The sequence below is a fragment of the Microtus oregoni genome, unplaced genomic scaffold (genome assembly GCF_018167655.1).
Source record: "Microtus oregoni isolate MIOR12 unplaced genomic scaffold, Mior012 000025F_ref0000491, whole genome shotgun sequence".
NCBI lineage: Eukaryota > Metazoa > Chordata > Mammalia > Rodentia > Cricetidae > Microtus > Microtus oregoni.
The window spans coordinates 3,208,914-3,230,901 of NW_024543084.1; the positions used below are offsets into that span (position 1 = coordinate 3,208,914).

Genomic DNA, 21,988 nt, shown 5'->3' on the forward strand with positions numbered 1-21,988 from the left:
CAAACAACAGAAAGTAGTTTAGAGAAAACTACACCCGAATTCCCCAAATGATTATTTATAAATGTTTGTTTTCATTTAAAGGGGATATGATTAAGAAATGAATACTTTACATTGGTATGGCTCTTGGTCTATGGGTACAAATTTAAGGTAAATTTTGTTATATGCATATTTTTACACATGTTTAAGGTATTATGTTTATACAGCTCATTGAAAAAATGTAATGTATAATTAAGGACTATAGATTAATAGATAGTCATTTATAATAGTCAAATGTTAGTTAGGTTTTCTAGATATACAGAGAGGTACTTCAGTTAGACAGGTAATCTTCAACACTTCAAAGACTACAAAATACGGCATTTAAAAGGTTTTAAAAAATTAGACTGATCTTGACAGTGAAATGTCTGCTTCTGGCAGCACCAGTTACTTCAGAGAGATTGATGGGCATTGAAGAAACTCATATGGAATTTGCCTTTAGTATGATAGGACTAGCCATTTGGGCAAGAAACTGCTCTTGCATGGACTGCTTGACAGCATGCTGTATCAACTGAACATGAAGGACCCATAAACTTGTCTAAAGAATGTGAGACAGTCCTTCAGGTTTTCTGCTTCATGAAAGAGTCTACCAAACATTCTGCAGGATACAGAGGAATGTCATTGAAAAACAAGCAATATAGGCAAAATAGTCATTCAAATTTCCTGTTTCATGGTTAAGTTTGCTGGATACTAAGGGCCTGTAGGCTGAAGATGAATACCCCAATGTTACAGAAGAACTTTGGGTGGCTATCTAGGCACTGAGATGTTGTCAATTTTAGAGTTTTGAGAGTTTCTTACAATGAATTTCCTGTTAACTTAGGTAATATTATATCCTTCTGGAGTCTTTGATGGAAGTGAAGACAGATAGTTATAGCTATAGTTTTCCCTAGTTATGATAAAAGACAAGTTAGATATGAAACTTTAGACTCAAAAAGAAATATTCTAACTATATTTCTTTCTTTATAACTGTTTTATTATATGTAATTTACTATGTTAAAGTTGAAAACTTTCTTTTCATTTAGACAGAAAAGGGGAAATGATGTGGGATTTTCCTTTGTATGTTTATTATATGTTTTATTGCCATTGGTTAAATAAGAACTTGCTTTGGCCTATGGCCAGGCAGAATAGAGCTAAAAAGGAAAAGTTAAACTGAATGTAGGGAGGAAGATGGTGGACTCATGAAGATACTATAGAGCTTTTGAAAAAGAAGATGCCAGTACCTTACTTGTGGGCCACAGTCTTGTGATGATACATAGATTACTAGAAATGGGTTAATTTAAGATATAAGAGCTAGCTAGAAATATGCCTGGGCCAACACCCAAACAGTGTTGTAATTAATATAGTTTTGTGTGATTTTTTTTGGGGGGGGGGTTCTGGGTTGCCAGGAAATCAATGTGCAGTCTTCTTTTTATAGAACCCTTACCTTATTTACTGTTGGAGGAAATATAATTCAGTGTAGTCATTAAGGAAATAATTCTGGAAGGTTCTCAAACAACTATAAATAGAACTATTGTATTATATAGCAATATCACTCCTGGGCATTTTCCCATAGGACTCTAGACCCTACCATGGAGATAATTTGGGGCATATATTTGCTATTCTACTTACGGTATAAAAAAATCAAGTCACTTCATTTGTTCTTTTAAAGATGAACAGAAAATAAAAATATAATAGATACACACAATGGAATATTATTAACTGTAAAAATGAAATTATTAAATATTCATGACAATACATAAAAGTGACAATATTATAATAAGTGAGATTACCCAGATTCTGAAAGACAAATGTTGAATTTTCTCTTTCACATGCACTCCATATTTTCTATTTGTTTTGTATGTGTATTTATATGAGAGTGAAATGGGGTAATGAGATTAGAGGGGACTCATGAGAGAAGAAAAGACGACTTGACAGGGAAAGGTTTGTGCGCTGGTGAGTTTTCCTTCAACTGGACACAAACTCGGATCATTTGCGAAGATGGAAATTCAACTGAGAAGAATGCCCCCTATGGGTTGGCCTGTGGGCATGTTAGTAAGTTACACTCCTCCATGATTTCTGCCTCCAGGTTACTGCCCTGACTTCCTGCCCTGACTTCCTTTGATGATGGATTATGATTGGGACATGCAAACTGAAAGAAACCTTTTCTTTCTCAAGTTGCTTTAGGTCATGGTATTTCATCACAGGAACAAAAACCCTAAATGAGAAAAAAATGGTTCCAGGTCATAGAATAACTCTTTGACAGACCTGACCATGTGTTTTGAGGAAGTGCCTTAGGGTTTCTATTGCTGTGATGAAATACCACGACCAAAAAACAAATTGACAAAGAAAAGGTTTATTTGGCTTACCCTTCTATTTCACTGTTCATCATTGAATTGAAAGAAGTCAGGACAGGAACTCAAGAAGGTCAGGAACCCAGAGGCAGGAGCTGATGCAACAACAAGAGAGGGATGCCTCTTACTGTTTCACTCCCTGTGGCTTGCTTGGGCCTGATTTCTTATAGAACTCAGAACACTATCCAGGGATAGCACCACCATGGATTGGTTCCTTCCCTACTAATCAGTACCTAAGAAAATGCCTTATAGGTCTGCCTACAACCTGGTCTCATAAATGCATTTTTTTTTAAAGTGAGGTTCCCTCCTCTCAGATGTCTTGAACTTGTGTCAAGTTGAAATAAAAATCTCCAGCACAGGAGGCTTGTAGAAGGACTTGGAACCTTTTGGCATAGAAAGCCTATTCAGTGGAAATATATGATGAACTGCTGCATAAGAAGGTACAAAAAATGTGTATTTCAACAGGTGCAGAGAACTGATTAGGCATATTTGGTCACTAGATGAGATAAAGAAAGGGTTACAAAGAGGAAGGGCCATGATAGCGATAATGAGACAGAAACTTTCTATTCTTAGATAAGATGAAACCACTTGTCTGAGGTTTATGTTCCCAAGGACAAGATTTCTTCTTCAAAGGATGTCTTATGTCTAACACCTGTTCCTGATAATATGCTTTTCTTAAAAATCGCTGATGTGACTAAAAGAAGCTTTCATACTGTGCCAACTGATGAAATATGACCTTCTGATCTGTTCTTTGTTTGAATACTATATAATAAAAACATGAATTCAGTAAAATCACAGCAGATTTCAACCACTCTCTTGTGTGTTGTGTCTGTCTATCATTTGCCGAACTTGTGCCTCTTCCTGATTACCAAACCCTGCTTTTCCCACTGTCTGAGTGACTCCCCTGAGCCGGTCCATGGCATACCCCCACAAGACCCCCAGTTTTTTCCACAGCCCTAACACAGGACTGTGGACCTGAAGATCACTGAAGAGGATTGAACCAGGCCAATGGTGGCTCCCAATCCTTGATCCCCAAGTCTTTAAGCCCCCTCTGCTCACCAGAGCCACCTATTATGTGTTCCTTTTCCTGAGGAAACAGCCTCAGTTTGAATGTACTAGAATTTTGTGTTCTGGCATGTAAAGTTAGTTGAGTAACATTTGGAATCACTGTGGTAGGTGCATAAGCCATCAGGTCATGTTCTTTGGTCACAGTGTCACAGTGGGGCATTGTTTTCATTTTACAAGCCAACCCCAGTACCCTCTTCCTCTCCTTCCAACCCCTCACCTTCCCCCCTTCCTATTCCTCATTCACTCCTCAGAGGGGATAAGGCTTCCCCTGGGGACTCATCAAAGCCTGGCATGCCAAGTTGAGGCAGGACCAAACCCCTGCCCCTATATCAAGACTGAGTAAGGAATCCCACCATAGCAAATGGGCTTCAAAATTCCAGTTCAGGCACCTGGGATAAGTTGCAGTTCCACTACCAGGGCCTTCCCCCTCCAGATCAAGACATAACTGCCACCCACATTCAGAGGGCCTATGCAGGTTCCTCAGCTGTCATTCCAGAGTCTGTGAGCTGTCATTAGCTGGGTCAGGTGTCTCTGAGGTCTTTGACCCACTTAAACTTGAATCGTGTGCAGAATGATGGGTAACATTCTTCTGTGGTTAAGTGATGATAACGTCTATTTATGAACAATTGCGGATCGTTTGATCATCATTTTTTTTATTGCTCTAAGATTTATTCATCTATCACAAGCCATAGTGTTTCTTGCATGCTCCCCTGACAGTGTTTTAGACGTATAATCTAAAACACTTTGGATGGACAAATGCAAACAATCTCTGTTTGAATGTACTAGGACTCTGTGTTCTGGCATGTGAAGTTAGTTGGGTAACATTTGGACCTGGTCCGGTAGGTACATAAGTCCTGAGGACATCTTCTTTGCCCACAATTTCACAGCAGAATGTTGTTTCGCTAGAGCAATGGGTAGAACAAGAAGAAACACAGAGAAAAGAGATTAGATTTCAAGTAAACAAGGTATCTTGGCAGTAACAGGATTTCAGGCACAGAGAGAGGGCAGTTCGTGTAGAAGGATCAGGGCAGGCAATGGTGGAGAAATCAAACACAAACTAAACAACCAGAGAAAGAACAAGGAATGCCTAAGCCAGTCATTGGTCAATCAGCATACAGGCGAAAAGGTGACAGTGTGACAAAAACAGATTCTGGTGTGAGAATCTCCATGACAAAGAAGATACTTCCAGTAAAGAAGCAGCATAGGTTGTTTGAGCCAACAAATTTTGGTTCCTCTTCAGGCACTAGCAACTAGCCCCAAGCAGGCCTAGTATCAGGCTTGGTATAGCCTGGCATTGAGATCATTGTCAATTTCTATTTTCTGATATTATTTCCCTCCTCACCATCACTGGGCTTACTTCTGTGTCAGCTGTCTAACATTCCCGTGCGAAGCACTTTGAGGAGTTATTGCTGAGTTCAATTCATCTTCTTCGTTTCATCTGCCCAACCCAGTCGTCCTGATTCTATCACATGTTCAGTTACCTCTTCAAGTCTCATTTTGCAAGAGACTTATTCAAATGTGACCATGAGCTAGCAATATGACAAGCCCAGTCACACAGACATATCTCCTGAATTGATACATTTTGGTTAATGGAAATTATTATTTACTGAAGTTTCAGAATATTATGTTATTCTTATAAGAGCTGAATCAATATTTTGGAATAAAACATTATTTGAAGAAAGCCTTTGAAATTTTTCTGAATATATTTTCTTGAAATATCTTATTATCTTGAAATATTGCTATGTAATCCTTTGAAATAATAATGATGTCCTGAGTAAAAGAACAGGAAAAAGACATCTCAGCCTGAGACTTTTGAAAGTACTCAAATTTTGGGCATCCGTGTTGAACCAAACTCATGAAGGATTTATGTAGATAGCACTCACAGATACATTTGATCTTTTTAGAAGCATATGGAAATGCATATTTAATTTGTCAGCACTTTGCAACTCACACCCTCTTCAGAATAATTTCAGAGTATAAATGTCTCCATATGCTAAATTCTGGTTTGTCTATTATGGTAGGAATACAGAAAGAAAAAAAGGGACATACATTAATTTTTTTCCCTCAGCACTCTGGATTATGAAGGACAAATTAATAATCCAATGTTCCTTATTCAAATAAATCAGATTTAAGAAGTTTCAGTTTACAATCAAGTTTTCAATCACATTGGAGAGGCTATGATGAAATCTTAATAGGACCATAAACCCCGTATTTTAAAAAAATGTGTCACATGGCTGTTTTCTGCCTAAATTGCTATGTTAAATCTTTGGAGACATCAACCAAAGTTGATTGGAACAGAAAATAATATGCAAACCAAAGGCACACCATCTCTACATCAAGTCATGAGAAAGGCAGGTAAACGAACAATTCCCATCCAAGCAAATTCTTTCTTTTGACACAACACAAACCAGCAAAGAGAAACTAAATCCCATAGGTCAGCCATTTGTTTCAAGAACTGTAGTTAGTACGCCTTGAAATACCAGGATTCCCTGGACCTGTGAGTGGTGAAGGTCATTTGCCGAGCTGCCCACGCACCAGGTGTGTGTATCCTCACAGTAGACTTCCACACCAGCTCTTTTGGCAATCCTAAAGAGCTGGGGGTGGTGCATGCAATTTCTAGATAAGGCTGTATAAAATTTTACAAAAAAAAAACATCCTGCAGATTTCAAAGGTCATTTTCTGTACAGAATCTGAAGTAATTAACACAAGAACTGAAGGTCTTTGGCAACTTTTACTTTTCAAGTCTGAAAGGATCACTGACCCTCTATACCTTCGGAGACCCTAAACTGAAGTTTTAGAGCATAACATAAAATGCAAGGTTTCAAAGGACTTCGCCACCCCCAAATTAATGATCATGCCATCATTATCAGTAAAGACTGATGTGCTAGCAAGAAGGGCCTCAAGGATCTTATAGTGTGGATAATTACTCTTTGGCTTCCTTTAACAGCTGCTATTATTTATTTCGTTAGTAGAAAGAAAACAAAATGATTAATCAAATTTATTTTTAATTGTGATCACACCTCGGTACAAATCAGTTATTTTTACAGTAACAGCTTAAGTTTACCATATGGGAAAGTTATTTGGAAATTTCACATAATAAAAACTGCTGAGGCTGAGGAGAAGGTTAAGTGGGTGAAGTACTTGGAGCACAAGAATAATAAGCTGAGTTCAGACTCCTGCCACCATATAAAATCTCATATGCCAGCAAATGGAAAAAAATGGCTGGTACTGAACCGAGCTAAATACGCAGTGCTGGTGAAATCATGGTTATTGAAGGAGAATCTACAACAACTAATTTACTAAACCCACATACTCTCTAACAACAGTCTATAAAACAGCCAGAAAGAAGTATCGTCTTCACTCTCACCCAGCAAACTTCTCTTGGCAATAGACAGAGACCACCACAGAAAAATCACAACCGATCAAAATACAGTGTTATAGAACCTAATCCCAATGGAAACATCTCTACAGAGTGATCCTGCCCCTAAGCTCAGGGAACACTGTGGAACAGGGGTTGGGGACATTTTATGAGATTGAGGATCAAGAAGTTTGTTGTGAGGTTGTGTCTCCTATCAGAAACTACACCCACAAAATCTCATCAACATGGCTGCCCAAACATGAGCTGAACAGGGGCAACACTAATGGACATGACAAACTGGCTGGGGAAAAGCCCACAAGGCCTCAGCCCTACAAAAATAACTTTAAGAAACTGACTAAACTGGTCATAGGGTAAGTGGTCTTCCTTACACTTGCACATTCAGCAATAAAAACATACACACAAAAAACATTATATGGACCAAACAGGTTATTAAGTTATATTTACACACATACACACACAGACACACAGACGCACACAGACACACACACACACATACACACACACACACACACACACACATATATATATATATATATAACATATATATGGGAACAAAAATTATATGGGAAGGTTTGGAGGGAGTAAAGGGAAGAGAGAATGTTATAATTATAATCTCAATAATAATAATAATAATAATAATAATAATAATAATAATTAATATTTACTATGACAAGGCCCAAACAATGAACACTTATGAAACCATTAAAAAATTCTGACATGGTTATGAGCCTGTAGCCCCAGTGTAGGTAGGAGAAGACTGGAAGATTCCAGTGATTTCACTGGTCAACCAGTCTAGCCAAACCAGTGAACTCCAGGTTAAGTAACAGTATCTCTAAAACCTGATAATATTGCCTTATTGCAGAAGATACTACTTACATTACTGAATATAAAGAATTCAAGTTTGTGCCTAACTAAAGCCTTAGCCCCTATTGACTAATATTCATGATTTTGGAAATTACTGTGCCTGATACCAGAGGAGAAAAGCACTAATATAACCCAGCAACAGGTCTTATGACCTTGAACAGTGACCTGACTAGAAGATCAATGAGTGTGATAGTGGCCCAAATGTTATGGGAGTAACCAATCTTGATGGTTCATAAGGTCCACTCAATGAGATGGAATCCATGTCTGACTCTGCTAAAGTGGCCAAAAACCTGAGACTAGATCGGCCAGGGGCCCTAGTGGTAAATCTACTACTACTATTCTGATAAAGGAACAGAACAACAAAATGACCCTTAATGACATTTTTCTATGTCTATACATCAGTGCATCATTCAATCCTCATCAAGAGGCTTCTTCTTGCAGTGGATGCAATTGACAGAGAGACCCACAAATGGACAATGTACAGAGAGAGACTTGGAGCACTCATCTCCAGTTGGGATGTCATTATCAAAGCCCTCCCATGAATGACTGGGAAACTATGAGAAACAGAAGGTTGAAAGACTGTAAGATTCAGAGATGGCAGTTGACTCTAAGGGAAGAGTGACTTTCTGACACAACAGGACTGATGTCAGTATCAACTCACAGAGAGGGTGACAGCATGCACATACCTTCACAGGTTCAAATCTAACAAAATCTCATCACTGAGAAGGGCAAGTTGACACAAATTCCTTCCCCGAACCAATAATCTTTTTGCCTTTGATACCTGCTGCCAAAAGGAAAATCAATTTTCTTCACTGGAGTGTCATTGGTTTTATTAACCACACACATAGGCAAGTCCCATGCCCACAAGTAGTTGATCAACACTAAATGGACTCCATAATTTATGCATTTCTTTTTTTGTTTTGGTATTTTATTGGTTTGATTGGTTTAGTGTTCATTTTCATTTATTCATTCATTTTGAGGAAAAGAGAGAGAGGGGTGGGGGAGGAGAAAGAGAGAATAGAATAGGTTGTGAGGTGAGAGGGATCTTGGAGGAGTTGAGGGATCAAAATAACTAAAAAAAATTAATGAGGTGAATATTCATAGAGGAAAACACCAAATGTTGACCTTTTGTTTTCTGAATGAGCTCAACCACCACCACAACCATTTCTCTCTCTCTCTCTCTCTCTCTCTCTCTCTCTCTCTCTCTCTCTCTCTCATACACACACACATACACACACACCACCACCACCATCACCACCACCTTGCCATCTAGGCAAATAATAAGTTAACAATGATCGATCTTAAATCTTAATAGTTTATAAATGAAAACAGAGTTGGTTAAATACCATGATTCCACAGGTGAATTTTCTGAAAGAGTCATGTCTGATTTTGGACCCCATATACTTACAACTTGAGGTTTAAGGCTGAGGACAGATGTAACTGACTTCTTCAGTGTGGTTTCAGAACTGATAACTTAAATAATCCTGATTTTATTATTGCTTATACTTTCTGAAATGTTGAAGAATGGGATAAAGGGCAATCTGATTATAGCAAGGCAGTTTTAAAATGTTAAGCCAATAACACTTCCATAAAAGTACCAGTGAAGGGAATAAAAAGAAGAGCCCCTTGATATAAACGTAAGGAATATCTTTTAAACAATTCCCCTTTCCTCTTACTCCTCCTTAAACTGTTGGAATTTGTAGAGTGACTCTCACAGACAACTGTTTCAGATTTCAAAGTAACTGAATAAAAGCAATCACTTAGCTAATATTGTATTCTGTTTGACAGAGGAATTGCAGCTTTGCGTTCTTCCTGTCCTGGTCTGAGTTTAATCCAAGCAGCCCTGAGTTAGTTACACATGTCTTCATTTATATGGCATAATCAGTCATTGCTTACAAGTTGGCTTGGAACACATATTCTGTCATTCTGTCCCAGGTGTTGTCTGTCATTTAAATCAATTATATGATTGAAGTGGTATCTTCCCAGATGAACTGTAACTTTTGTTTTTAATTTCCACCAGAAAGAATGTTTACTTTCTTGCGGGCTCTTGTCAGCACTGTGGCAGAAGAATCACACGTTCAAAACCAGCCTAGACTACATAGCAAAAACATTTTATATTTAAAAAGAGGTTTTTGAAGCAATCTAGGAATTCAACACAATCCCCAGCAAAATTCCAACACAATTCTTCACAAATCTTGGAAGCACAATTTTCAGGTTTATATGGAAACCCACACACGCACACAAAACCAGAGCAGCTGAAAAAAGAGTTCTGAATAATAGAAGACCTCCAGGAGGTGTCACCATCCCTAATTTCAATGTGTACTACAGAGCTATAGTAACAAAATCAGCACTGAATTGGCACAAAAACACAGTTGCATCAATTAGCGGAATTGAATTGAAGATCAGACATACACACATCTAATTTTTGATAAAGAAATCGAAGCATGCTCTTGAAACACGTGATGATCAAACTGGACGGCTACATGCAGAAGAATACATAGAGCTATACTTATCACTCTGTATGAAACTCAACTCCAAATGCATTAGCATAAAACCAGATAAATTGATCATGATAGTAGGGGAAGTGCGCAATATCTTTAACTCACTGGCATAGGAAAAGACTTTCTGAACAGAATAGTGTTAGCATAGTCACTAAGACAAATAATTAATAACCGAGAGTTCATAAAACTAAAAAGCTTCTGTATTTGGACATTTGGAAAAGTAGGTCGTATACAGAATGGGAAAAGACTTTTATCAGATACACATCTGATAGAGTGCTAATAACCAAATTTATATAAAGAAATAAAGAAAAGGTAAATACCATAAGGTGATAACGATGAAATCACCAAATAATGGAGAGACAGAGTGGCAACTGGATATCTCTCGTCACTAAATGGAGCCTCCAGTACTAAGACTGGATTACATCTCATTGAGTTATTTGAAAATGGAGTCCTATAGGAACTCCCACTAAAACTGTTGCAAAGACTATAAGTTCCTTTTCATGAACCAATGACAAGCCCCACTGCTGAATATTACATTTACACAACTCATTGAACACAGAGAAATGGAGCTGGTGCCCACAGAGAGTCTTCATCCCTGTGTGCTTGTCTTTGGGGCAGGAAGGTACTCTATATGCTATCAAAAGAGAAATGTAACCACCAAGGCAGACACGAACCGTTTGATCTACAATGATGTACTTACTGCCTGCAAAATATGCCAATTGCAATGGTGGTACAAAGCTTCTAGAAGTAACCAACTAATATCTATTTTGATTTAAGGCTCACTCCACAAGACAGAACTCATGCCTGATACTGCTTGACTCAAGAACTTGAGACTAGCTATCTAAGGGATCTAGGGAAAAAAACAAACACAATGGTCTAAAAAATGCAAAAAAAAAATGACTCTTAATGATGTTCTACTATACTTCTAGATCAGTCCCTTGCTCAATCAAGCTTCCTCCAGAGGCAGATGGCAACAAATATAGATAGTCACAGTCATACAGTAAGCAGAGAATGAAAGACCTTGGAATGCATTCCTGAGTGGGATAAGTTCATCAAATCCTTCCTCTCAGTGTTCACAGACCCCTCTGGAAGAGGAGGCAAAAAGATTGCAAGGACCAGAGGTGAGAGAAGATGCCAAGGAAACAAGTTCCTCTAAATCATCGATATCAACACATATATGAACTCAGAGACTGAAGCAGCACGCATACGGTCTTCATGGGTCTGGGTCTTAACCTAGAAGCAAACTCCATTTGATAACCACTTGCAAATGAAAGTTTAGTTTTCTCCAAGGGAGTCTTACTGGGGACCAAACTACTCTTAAGGGTAGGTTACATGTCCAGCAGTAGAGAGCCACAGACAACAAACTCAGCAACACCATTGGAGGTTCCTGTCTTATAATGTTATGTCAGGGTTTTTCCTTTTTTGTTTTAAAAAATAGTTGTTTTTTTTATTGTATTTATGTGTACTTATTTCTTCTCTCTCTTTACCCTACAGCTTCCATATATATATATATATATATATATATATATATATATATATATGGCTTCCAGTTTAGTGTTTTTATGGGATTCCTATGTGGGGGAGCAAGTGGGTCTCTGTTTCTTGTGACTTCTCTTGGGTTCTTTTCCTTACGTGTGTTTGTTTTGTCCTATTCCAATGTGCTTTTTGGCTTTTGTTTTCTCTCTCTCTCTCTCTCTCTCTCTCTCTCTATATATATATATATATATATATATATATATATATATTATATGTATCCCTTAGAAACCTGTTTGTTTTCCTGTGATAGATAGAAGTGGTTTTTGCATAAAAGTATTTGCAGAATGTATTCATGCATCATTTTAACCCACTCAGTATTATTCCATTTACATGACTAAGCATTGATAATTTAGACGGGTATTTGTGTAGGAATAAGATATACAATAAGTTCTGCCATATTTAATTATTGAGTTAGAAATATAAATTTATATGTATACAGATTTATACTCCTACAGCACACATACAGGTGAAGACACACTGGGACCCTTCATCCTTTGAGGACAAACCGAACAATATCTTCTGAAATAATTTTTAAATGTAATGGAGAAAATAGTTTATTGAAGTGTTACCTTAAAACATTAAGCAAAAATACTGGAGAGTTGGCTCAGTAGTTAAGGGCACTGGCTGCTCTTGCCAAGGACTGAAGTTCAGTTCCCAGCACCAATATGGCAGCCCACAACCATCTATAGCTCCAGTTTCAGGTGATCTGACGCCCTCTTCTGGCATCTGCAGGTACTAGGCACTGTTAGCTGTACAGACAAACACTCATGCACAAGAAACAATAATGAATAAGTCAAAAACAATTTGAAGTTGAAAATTATAAAAAATAAGTTTATAAACTTGATAACAATTGAAGTTAAAATGATACCATTTAAAATAATTATTTTGTTTTTACTGTCCATATGTATTGGTGCTTTTCAAGCATGTATGTCTTGAGCATGTATATCCAGTGGTCTCAGAGACCAGAATAGTGTGACAGAAATAACCTGGGATTGGAGTTACAGACAGCTGTGAGCCATGCACCTTTGCTGGTATTCAAATCCCATCCCAATCCTCTGAAACAATAGCCAGTGCTCTTAGTTGCTCAATCATTCCTCCATCCCTACACTACAAATTTTGAAAAGAACAAGCAATACATCTATTATTTACTTTTGGTCTGCATTTTGAGTGAATGTTAGGTGGTAAAATATAATCCCCTTTATATAAGGGGATTTATATAAAAGTTTAACTTTTTCCACATAATCTAGGAGATGTTTATAACATTTTTCCAAAATTGTTAATATTTCAGTTATGTAATTTAAAATTCTTTTCAGATTTCTTCAGGTATCTATGCCAACAGCTCTAACTATGGCATATTCTTGCCCACGATTGTAAATAAACAGTTTTTCAACTTTGCTTACACCATGAAACTCTCTGAAAAGACCTTACCTTAAAAATGGATGTTCAGTTTGCTTCTGCTGTATCTTCTCTTATTTATGATATGAAACTACACGAAATATTTTTCAGAATTAGATGACAATTTAGTTGGGGAAGGATGTTCAGATAAGAACTAACTTTATAAAAGAGTGGTTGATGTGTGAATGTTTTTCCTTGTAGGGAAATCTTTGTTTATTTTGCATTATTCTGTATTGTGTTTGGCACTGGATGTTTGCATAATGAGAAGCTCTCATAATTTGCAATATGATGAAAATAATGGCTAGCTATGGAAATGTTTTCTTCCACAAATCTGTGGTTAAAATCATCACCATGACTGAGCTAGTCCTAGAGCAACACCTTCCTCTGCAACCTCTGTTCTTTGTAATAGGAGTAAGTCAGAAGAGATCACTAAGAAACTAAAACAAGGCTTCTATTCTAGACATGGATTTGGGCATGTCTCTAGATGTTTGTGGATAGGCGACATATCAAATCAATGTTCCCCAGAACAAATGTGCACAAGTTACTCCCCCAAATATTAATTTTTTACTTGGGTGAAGCATGGTATAACCTTACATATTTCTTAGGTCTTTGGTAGGATATTTTGATGCATATTTTTCTTCTTTATGGGACTTCTCTGAGAATCATTTTACATGCATAATAAGTTCCAAAAAAATACTAACCTATGTTTCTGACATGTAAAATTTGTTTTAACCATTTACTAAAGTTAGCCAGATTTTTTTAACTTGCAAACTATCTGTAACAATGAAGAGGAGGAAAGCCCTTAATAAGATGTTTTAAATGTCACCTATATTTAAAAATTTCAATCAAATGACAGTAAGTGCTTGTAGAAATGTGTTGGAATGAGTTAAAATTAGAGAATGCTCATCAAAATTATTAGTGGGCATCATTCGTGACCACTACAAATGCTCACAAGTTATCCCAAGAGAAATGAACATTTGGGGAGATTAAACATAATGGAGTTCTGCTGAACCTTGTGCAAAAGAGGTGCAACAACACTAAGCACCATGATATCACTGAATATGTTTACACTTTGAACAGAAATCATCTTTCTGCATATCCGATCAAAGCAGGATATCCATTTTTATAAAGGCAGGTTGGGTGCTGAATATTGAATTACAGCCTGTGGGATCTTGCAGGAAAAACAAGAAAAAAACTTTTCATGGAATTCAGGTATCATTGAAATTCCAAAATCAAAAGGGCAAGCATTATCCTGGACCATATGAAATAGAAAGGTTGACATTTGTAAAGCTAACACAAAGTCAAGGTCATTTGAACACTGCTGTTTGCCACACATTTCTGATTATTAAGCCTTTGCAATTGAAGCCCCCTTTTCATATTTTTTTTTATCTTTACTTAGAATGGCACATATACACACACATATATTAAATGAAGGTACATCACATGGAATGGTGAGGATCCCTTTTGAGAACTAGCCATAGGTAACCGCCCTTCAAGTTTTTGGTTAGGAGAGTCTGAGATACTTTCCAAACAATTTAGGCCATTGCTGTTGTTCTCAGTTGCCTCCCAGAACTTGAAGATAAGACATATTCATGAAGAAACCAATTCAGAAATAGTATTTGAAGGAATCTAGAAAATTTCAACCTGATGACTGGCTCTCATGGTATCTAAAGATGTTATGTAAGCTACCAAGAGAGGGCAACAAACGATAGTCCTTCCTATCTGTAAAACCTATGAACAACAACAATGAATGGCAAGGTACCCTAAAGAGTACAACAGTCACACTTACATTTTAGGGGTAACCAGCATCCATCTACTCAGACTGAAGGCCCACTAAACAAGAGGGAAAACAGAATGGCTACTGGAAACCTTGATAACTGCTCTCAGCTTGTCAACTACTTGGAGCATAATAGGCTACTGTCACTTTCCTAAAGGAATATAATTCCTAACTGCCTTCTAGATACTTAAGTCCTTATACCTTCAGGCAAGAGTAAACCCTTACTTTTCATCAAAGAAGCTTCTCTTTGGACTAGATGGAGATCCTTATAGAAAGTCACAACCTCAAAATGCAGAGAACAATTGCCCATGGGGAGCCAAGGCCCAATTCAGTGTATCAACAATGGAGCAATATGTACGTAATATCAACCCCAATTCACATGCCCATGCAGATGGAAGAGGGGGATCTATCTCACAAGGCCACACCCAAGCTGCATAACTATAGAAAATTAATGACTGTGTAGAGGGAGAGATGGAGGGGGAGAGAGGGAGACAGAGAGAGAGAGAGAGAGAGAGAGAGAGAGAGAAGAGAGAAGAGAAGAGAGAAGAGAGAGAGAGAATTCATTTCCAGTGATTCATTTCACAAACAAATGGACCATTCACTTATGCAAGGCAGTTCTTTCCACATGCATAGTGAACATTTAAAATCTCAATAACCATAAACCTGAAATTCCTTCCTACTGATGTGGGATTTCCCTCTGTATGCTGTGATTATCGTTAATGAATAAAAACCTGCTTTGAAACTATTGCAGAATAGGGCAGGGCCGAGCAGAGATAGGTGGGGAGGATTGGACTGAATACTGGGAGAAAGAAGGGTGGAGTCAGGGAGAAACCATGTAGCCATGCTGGCCGACTGAACTTCATCCTGTAAACCACATCCACATGGTGATTGACAGATTACTAGAAATGGATTAAATTAAGATGCAAGGATTAGCCAATAAGAAGTTAGAGCTAAACTTGGCCAAACAGTGATTTAATTAATACAATGTCTGTGTGATTATTTCAGGGCTGAGCAGCTGGCAACAAACAAGCAGCCTCCTTATAACACCATACCTTCTTAATTATTTATCTTTTTCAGAGCGTTAATTACCAGAATGCTGCAATATACATAGTATTGTGATAAGAGATTTAAAAAAAAAGATTTTGTGTGTGTGTGTGTGTGTGTGTGTGTGTAAAAGTATCTGTTAAAGGTGAATGACAATGAGTTATTAATTTGAAATAACACCCTTCACCACTAGATGTCAGCCTTTTCAAGCAACAAAGCTGGTGTTGCCAAGTATGTCGTGTCAGCTTTTAGATCTTTGCCTTTGAATTGAGGCTGTTCATGTGGTTCCCAGCTACAATAATGAATAATTTAACAACCCAAAGCACCCAAGTCTTTCTGCAGTCCTGGGAAAATGGAGAGGGTACAGGCATCAGAAGTTCATTAAGCAGAGTTAACCAGCTGAAACCTCAGACCTAACAACTGAAATGTAATTATTAACCTGGCAGTAGAATTAGCATGATACTTTTGAAACTCAAGTTATATGTGGTCTCCGCATGATGATTGCCATTCACAGGGAAACAGCCTTTCATTTCGATGTAACTTCACTGAGCTCCACTGCTGTTTGTGGAATCAGTCTAATTCAGTGTCTTATTTTGACATTTTGAATATTTGCTCTTCCTCTGGCATTTTCCCAGGGATGCTGTTTGATTGGCAGATGCACAATGAAGGAAAAACACAGTGTGGAGCACAAAGTGAAGCTTCAGCCAAGCAGTAAGCCTCCCGTCAGAGTCGAGAGCCGATCACTGGGAACAATAGCTTGTGCTGCTCTTTTCCTTCATCTGCAACATCCCACACCGACAGAGCCCTAAGACCCTAATTCACATTAACACATGATCCCCGGTTGGGAAGAGGGAATTAAGGTTAGAAACAGGAAGCCCTGGAGTTAGTCATTCTGACACGAAGAAATAAACAACAAACCGAAAAGCAAAGGCCAATCTCCTGTAATGCTGCTTTGCTAGTTAAGCCTGATTTAAGCCCATCTATATGCCAAGCTGACTAGCTAAAACGCAGTACATCATAAAAATAATCTTTTGAAAACCTTAAACCATGGCTGATACAAATACAAAATAAGCATCAAAAAAGCAGCTCTCTTTCTGGTGTGGTAGACACACCTGTAATGAGTGAGGAAGCCAGGAGTTGAGCTGGAATAATCTGACTTTCAGGCCAGCCTGGGCTACACAATCTGCCTCAGAAGAGGCCAGCCTGGGCTACACAATCTGCCTCAGAAAACTAAAAATGGAAAGGAGGGAGGAGGAGGAAGGAGAAAAGTGTGAGGAAGAATGGAGGGAGAAGGAAGCAGTAGACGATAAGGCCAGTGGGAGGAGAGAGTTCAGGGAGTAGAAGTTCAGTCAGCTCTTCAAAGGCACACTGAAACCTCTAACAGCCAAGAATTATTTGATAACCTAGAAGTTCAGAAACCATAAACTTTGGAGTTAATGTTCTCGCTTGAGAAAAATGCTTTTGGTTAGGCAAAATGCTACAGGTTCACTGGGAGTCGGTAATATAACAGGAGTTAGTAATAATGAAGCCCTAAAGAGTTAGGATAAAAGAATGTCCTAATGGCATTTTCTTTAGAAATATCACCCACTCTTATTCTTTCTGAAGTTTTGAATATATTACATAGCCCTATATTAATTGATGACATATAATAAAATTAAGTGGCAACATTTAATGCCTTAGGATGCATCAAATTATTATTTTTCTTACAAAACTTGTGTATGCAATAGAGACAGACATTATTTCTTTAGGGGGAGTGCATTGGAAGTGCAGGGACCATTTGAAAGTTTCCCACCAGCAAGAGACCATGATTTGGGGATTCAGCAGAACACAGTGCAGATGAGCATCCTCACCCCCTCCTTCTCATCATTCAGTGCTAGAGAAACCAAGTGAACAGCCTTCTGCTGGGAGGTCAGAGCTTAACTCCTAGCATGCCCTAAAGCATGTATACATTACTTCCTCTTCTGTCCCCCTGTAACCAGCTTGCCCTTTAATTTGATATCACACATCAGATCTTCTATTTCAATTTGAATAACAGAGAATGAGAAATAGCTTAGAAGGTATCAGGCAAAAGTAAAAACTACCTTGTATTTCAACTATGTAGAAAACAACTGAACTGGAAGAAAGGGTAACACTATTTGTTATGTGTGTGTTTGTTGCGTGTATGTGTGTGACATGTGTATGCATGCTTGCTCCTGTGTATATGTTTGCATATATGTTACTACATACACGTGGGGAGGTCAGAGGACAACCTTGGATATCTGCTTTGTCGTTCACTGTGACATAGGCCAGGCTGACTAGCTGGCTTGGAAATTTCTGGAGACGTTCTTGATTATACCACAGGCAAGCTAATATTATCATATGTATGCAAGCACATCTGGATTTTTATGGATTCTAGAAATACAAATTCTGTCCTTCATGCTTAGGCAGGTGCTTTGTCTACTGAACTATCTTCCTTTCCTTATAAAATGAGATGCCTCGATTTATAAAGTGCCTGCTCTGTAAACATGAGTACCTGTGTTCGGATCTCTAGCACCTACTTAAAATTTGAGAGTGAGAGTACGCACCTGTAAACCTAGACTTGTCGGACAGAGACGAGGGGATCCTGGGAACTTGCTCACCATCTTGCCTTGTCAAATCAGTGAGTTCCAGGTTCACTGACTCATAACATAAGGTGGAGAGATACTGAGAGTGATGCAAAATCAAATCTGGCTTTCACATCTAAATATACATACATGTGCATGCACCCCCAACATATACCACCCATGTGCATGTCCCAACCCCTCCACACACACTAAGATGGTGACTTAAAATATGTGTAACTATCCTCATGATATGCACTTTATAGTCTTCTCTGAAGATTTGGGATATACAGAACAATTTAATGGACCGAGAGCAATATATTTAAGAAAAATACAGGCCTGACTAAATACCTGTCTGGAGAAAAAGCACTCTTTAATTTTAGAAGCTTGAAATCTTGAAGAGACTTCAGACATGATTAAGGAACCCACAGAAAATGATCTTAAATTTCTAGGATTAATATGCAGAGGACGGCAGAAATGGGAGGTGCTCCAAGGTCTACTAATTCTCCTGTAATTTCTTTTAAGGTTAAATCATTGAGCCGGTGACACAGAGAAGAAGAAAACTAAGCACAGGACTGTATTGTGTACAATCCTGCTGCTCACCCGACACATTCCAGGATGAACACAAATAAGATACAGGATGTTATTTGTCTTTCTCTACACTAAATGAAAGGCACAAAATTAGTTCCCTCATCAAATAAAAACACATAAATATGTTGGTATATTGCGTTTCTATTTACACTTACTCTAAAACACCGAGAGAGCTGTATAAAGCCTGCAAGTATTGCTTTGTAATTCTAGCCCATTGTTTAATATTTAGCTCTTTTCGGTTTCATGGATTAGAAAACCTTTCAGGAGAGAAGATACTCCTTACTAGCTATCCTGTGACACCTACAGCTTTAAAGGTAACGGCAATTTGAATAACAACACACTTAGACCTCTATTAGGCACAGTCTGGCTGTCTTTATCTTGATAAGGAATAAGAAATTGTCTAATGATCAATTTTTCCAACAATATTTTCCTTATTTACAAGTCAGAGTCAAGAGACAAAGGAAAGGTTGTTCTGGGATCCAAATAAAGATATCACCAAATCCCCAGGCTCCTGCTGAAGTGGAAGGACAAAGGGAATGGAGTAGGAAAAGGCCAACAAGAAAAGAGAACTCCTGCCTTTTCTCCGCTCCATGGAGACTGAGGTTGGGACCATGGTGCAGCCCATTCCCAGTCTCATCTAGCTGAAATAAATTAAAGTGAAAAAACCCTCAGAACAGGGTCCTTGGGAGTAAATACGGTATCTGTATCTTCAGGTAGTTTTGTACTAGACCTTTACCCTCTACTCCCAAACCTTTGTCCCACTTCCATCATTCTGAGAGGGATTCTACATTTAGAGGTCTTTGCCAATAGGCCTGGGGTTTTCAATCGTATTTTGTTCATGACCCTATTGCAATGAATGTCCCTGCACAGTGCCAGATTTCCTACGGCCAAGGGTGAGATGAAGAAGTGTCACAATAAGAAAGAAAGTATTGGCGCAGTGTGGTTGAGAGGTCTGGTCCTTCCTGCTCCAACTGTCTCTTAGCCTGACTGAGTTAAAATCAATGTGTCATAAGAGGAGGAAGATGAGGATGAGGAGCTAAATCTGGAGCTGGAAATGCTGGAACACTGGGACTTGCTGTACAGTAACTTTGTTTCCCCCTAACCCTCTTGAGAGGCTGATTGGTGAGTTGACTTGTCCACTGATATCTTGTAACTGCATCTGTAATTCCCAATTTTTTCTCCAAAGCTAGCTCTTCCTTGGCTATTCTTCCCCCCCTCCCTCTCTCTCTCCCTCTCTCTCTTTCTCTTACTCTCCTTCCCTCCCTCCTTTTTCCTTTTTATTTGTTTTCTTGAAAGTTATTTTTTGATATCATACTAAACACACCCCTTTCCTCTTCCTTTTCTTCCCTCCAAATCCTCACATATATCCCCTTTTGCTCTCTTTCAAATCCATGGCTTCATTTTTTCATTAATTGTTATTATAAAATACATGTATATGTGTATATCTGTGCATATATATGTGTGTGTATGCATGTCTGTGTATATATGTTTGCACGGGATTCACCATTTGGTATTTTATAGCCCATTGCTGTCCTTATACCTTTGGATGGGTTTAGTAGTATAAAACTCCAAGTTTTTTTTTTAAAGGCTGGATAAAGCTGTGCTCACGCTAAGTGAGTATACCTTGTAAGTTTCAAAACCAATCCCAATTGCTTCTGGATTTGAGTAACATAAAGAGGGCTCCTTAGCCTCAGTGACATGTGTGGTTCAACCCAGATTCTCCCGAGGTAATATTGATATCCAAGCTCAACAGTTTTTTCTCACTGTAATTCACGGGCCGTCTCTTTTCTTGCTTCTCTGAATCTTGCTCAATGGGTAAGGCAATTGCGGCTGTCTTTGTGGTGTCCTTGGGTATCTTTTTGTTACTTCTTTCTCAAGATCCAAAGCCATGGCGGACTAGAATAGCAGCATTGCCAATTCTCACCACCACTAGCTTTCTTAGATTTCTTGGGGTCAAGGTAGCTGAGGCCCCTCACCATCTTCATCATGCCCAACCTGGACTAAATCTTTTCTGCCTTCTGGTTCTTCCTTCTTTCATTTGTTCTTTCTTCAGCTTGTAATTAGATATTGGGCCCTAGCATAGGAGAGCCAGTTGTTCATGTACAATTTGAAACTGCTCCTCTAGTTCTGCCAAGGAATGATCCCTTTCTTTCCTACTTCTACTATTCCTTCTTACTTCTTCTATTTTTCCCAAAGGAAGAGGAGCTCTCAGTCTACTGTCTTTACCATAAAGATGATTTGGCCAGCTCAGAGGGAAAAGCCATTGAGACTTGGTAAAAGCCTTGGTTCCAGTGGTTCATCTAGCACCTTGACATTGGGGAATTCAAACACAACCTGTAACTTTCATGCTGTGGCCACAACACTGTGTTTTGGATGGAAAGACAGGTTGCATGTATAGCAATTGAAAAGCCGAAGCAGCACATTTTTAAAAATATAAATTTCAAGAGTACTTTAGCATCATACCATTGGCTCTACATGATTGCGAAAACTCATTTTGCATTGAAGATTCCCTTTTTGATTAAACTTCTCATTCAGCCAATTGAAATCTTCAGAAAGCATGTATTTCCGATAAAGCACAGCACTGTTAATGAAGTGGTAAAATAATTATAATCTTATCCAGCTCCTGTTCATGAGAGCAATTTTAGAAACATTTACCATCTTAGGAATGCACACTGATTTGTTCATAACAGAATAAAAGCTTGGAGACGCTACTCACGCAGGCTTGATCGTATGAGCATGTTTCTCATGGACAAAGGCACCAGCCAGACCTCCAGCTCCTGAATTTAAATACTGGAAAAGAAGTAAAATTTTATGAGTTTACCGAAAACGTGAGAAAAATATAAACACTGCTTTCATTTTTACTTGTTTTAAATAAGCCCATAACTTTTGAC

The 21,988-nt window shown here is 38.3% G+C and overlaps 1 protein-coding gene across 2 annotated transcripts in view; it reads right to left on the reverse strand.

The window, feature by feature from the left end:
• Positions 1 to 21,988, reverse strand: part of LOC121462857 (kynureninase) — a 130,214-nt gene that overhangs the window by 20,082 nt on the left and 88,144 nt on the right. For both annotated transcript variants that reach the window (XM_041674818.1, XM_041674817.1), the window contains exon 10: positions 21,814 to 21,887. In XM_041674818.1, coding sequence (XP_041530752.1) covers positions 21,814 to 21,887 — 74 coding nt within the window. The remainder of the gene's footprint in view (positions 1 to 21,813; positions 21,888 to 21,988) is intronic.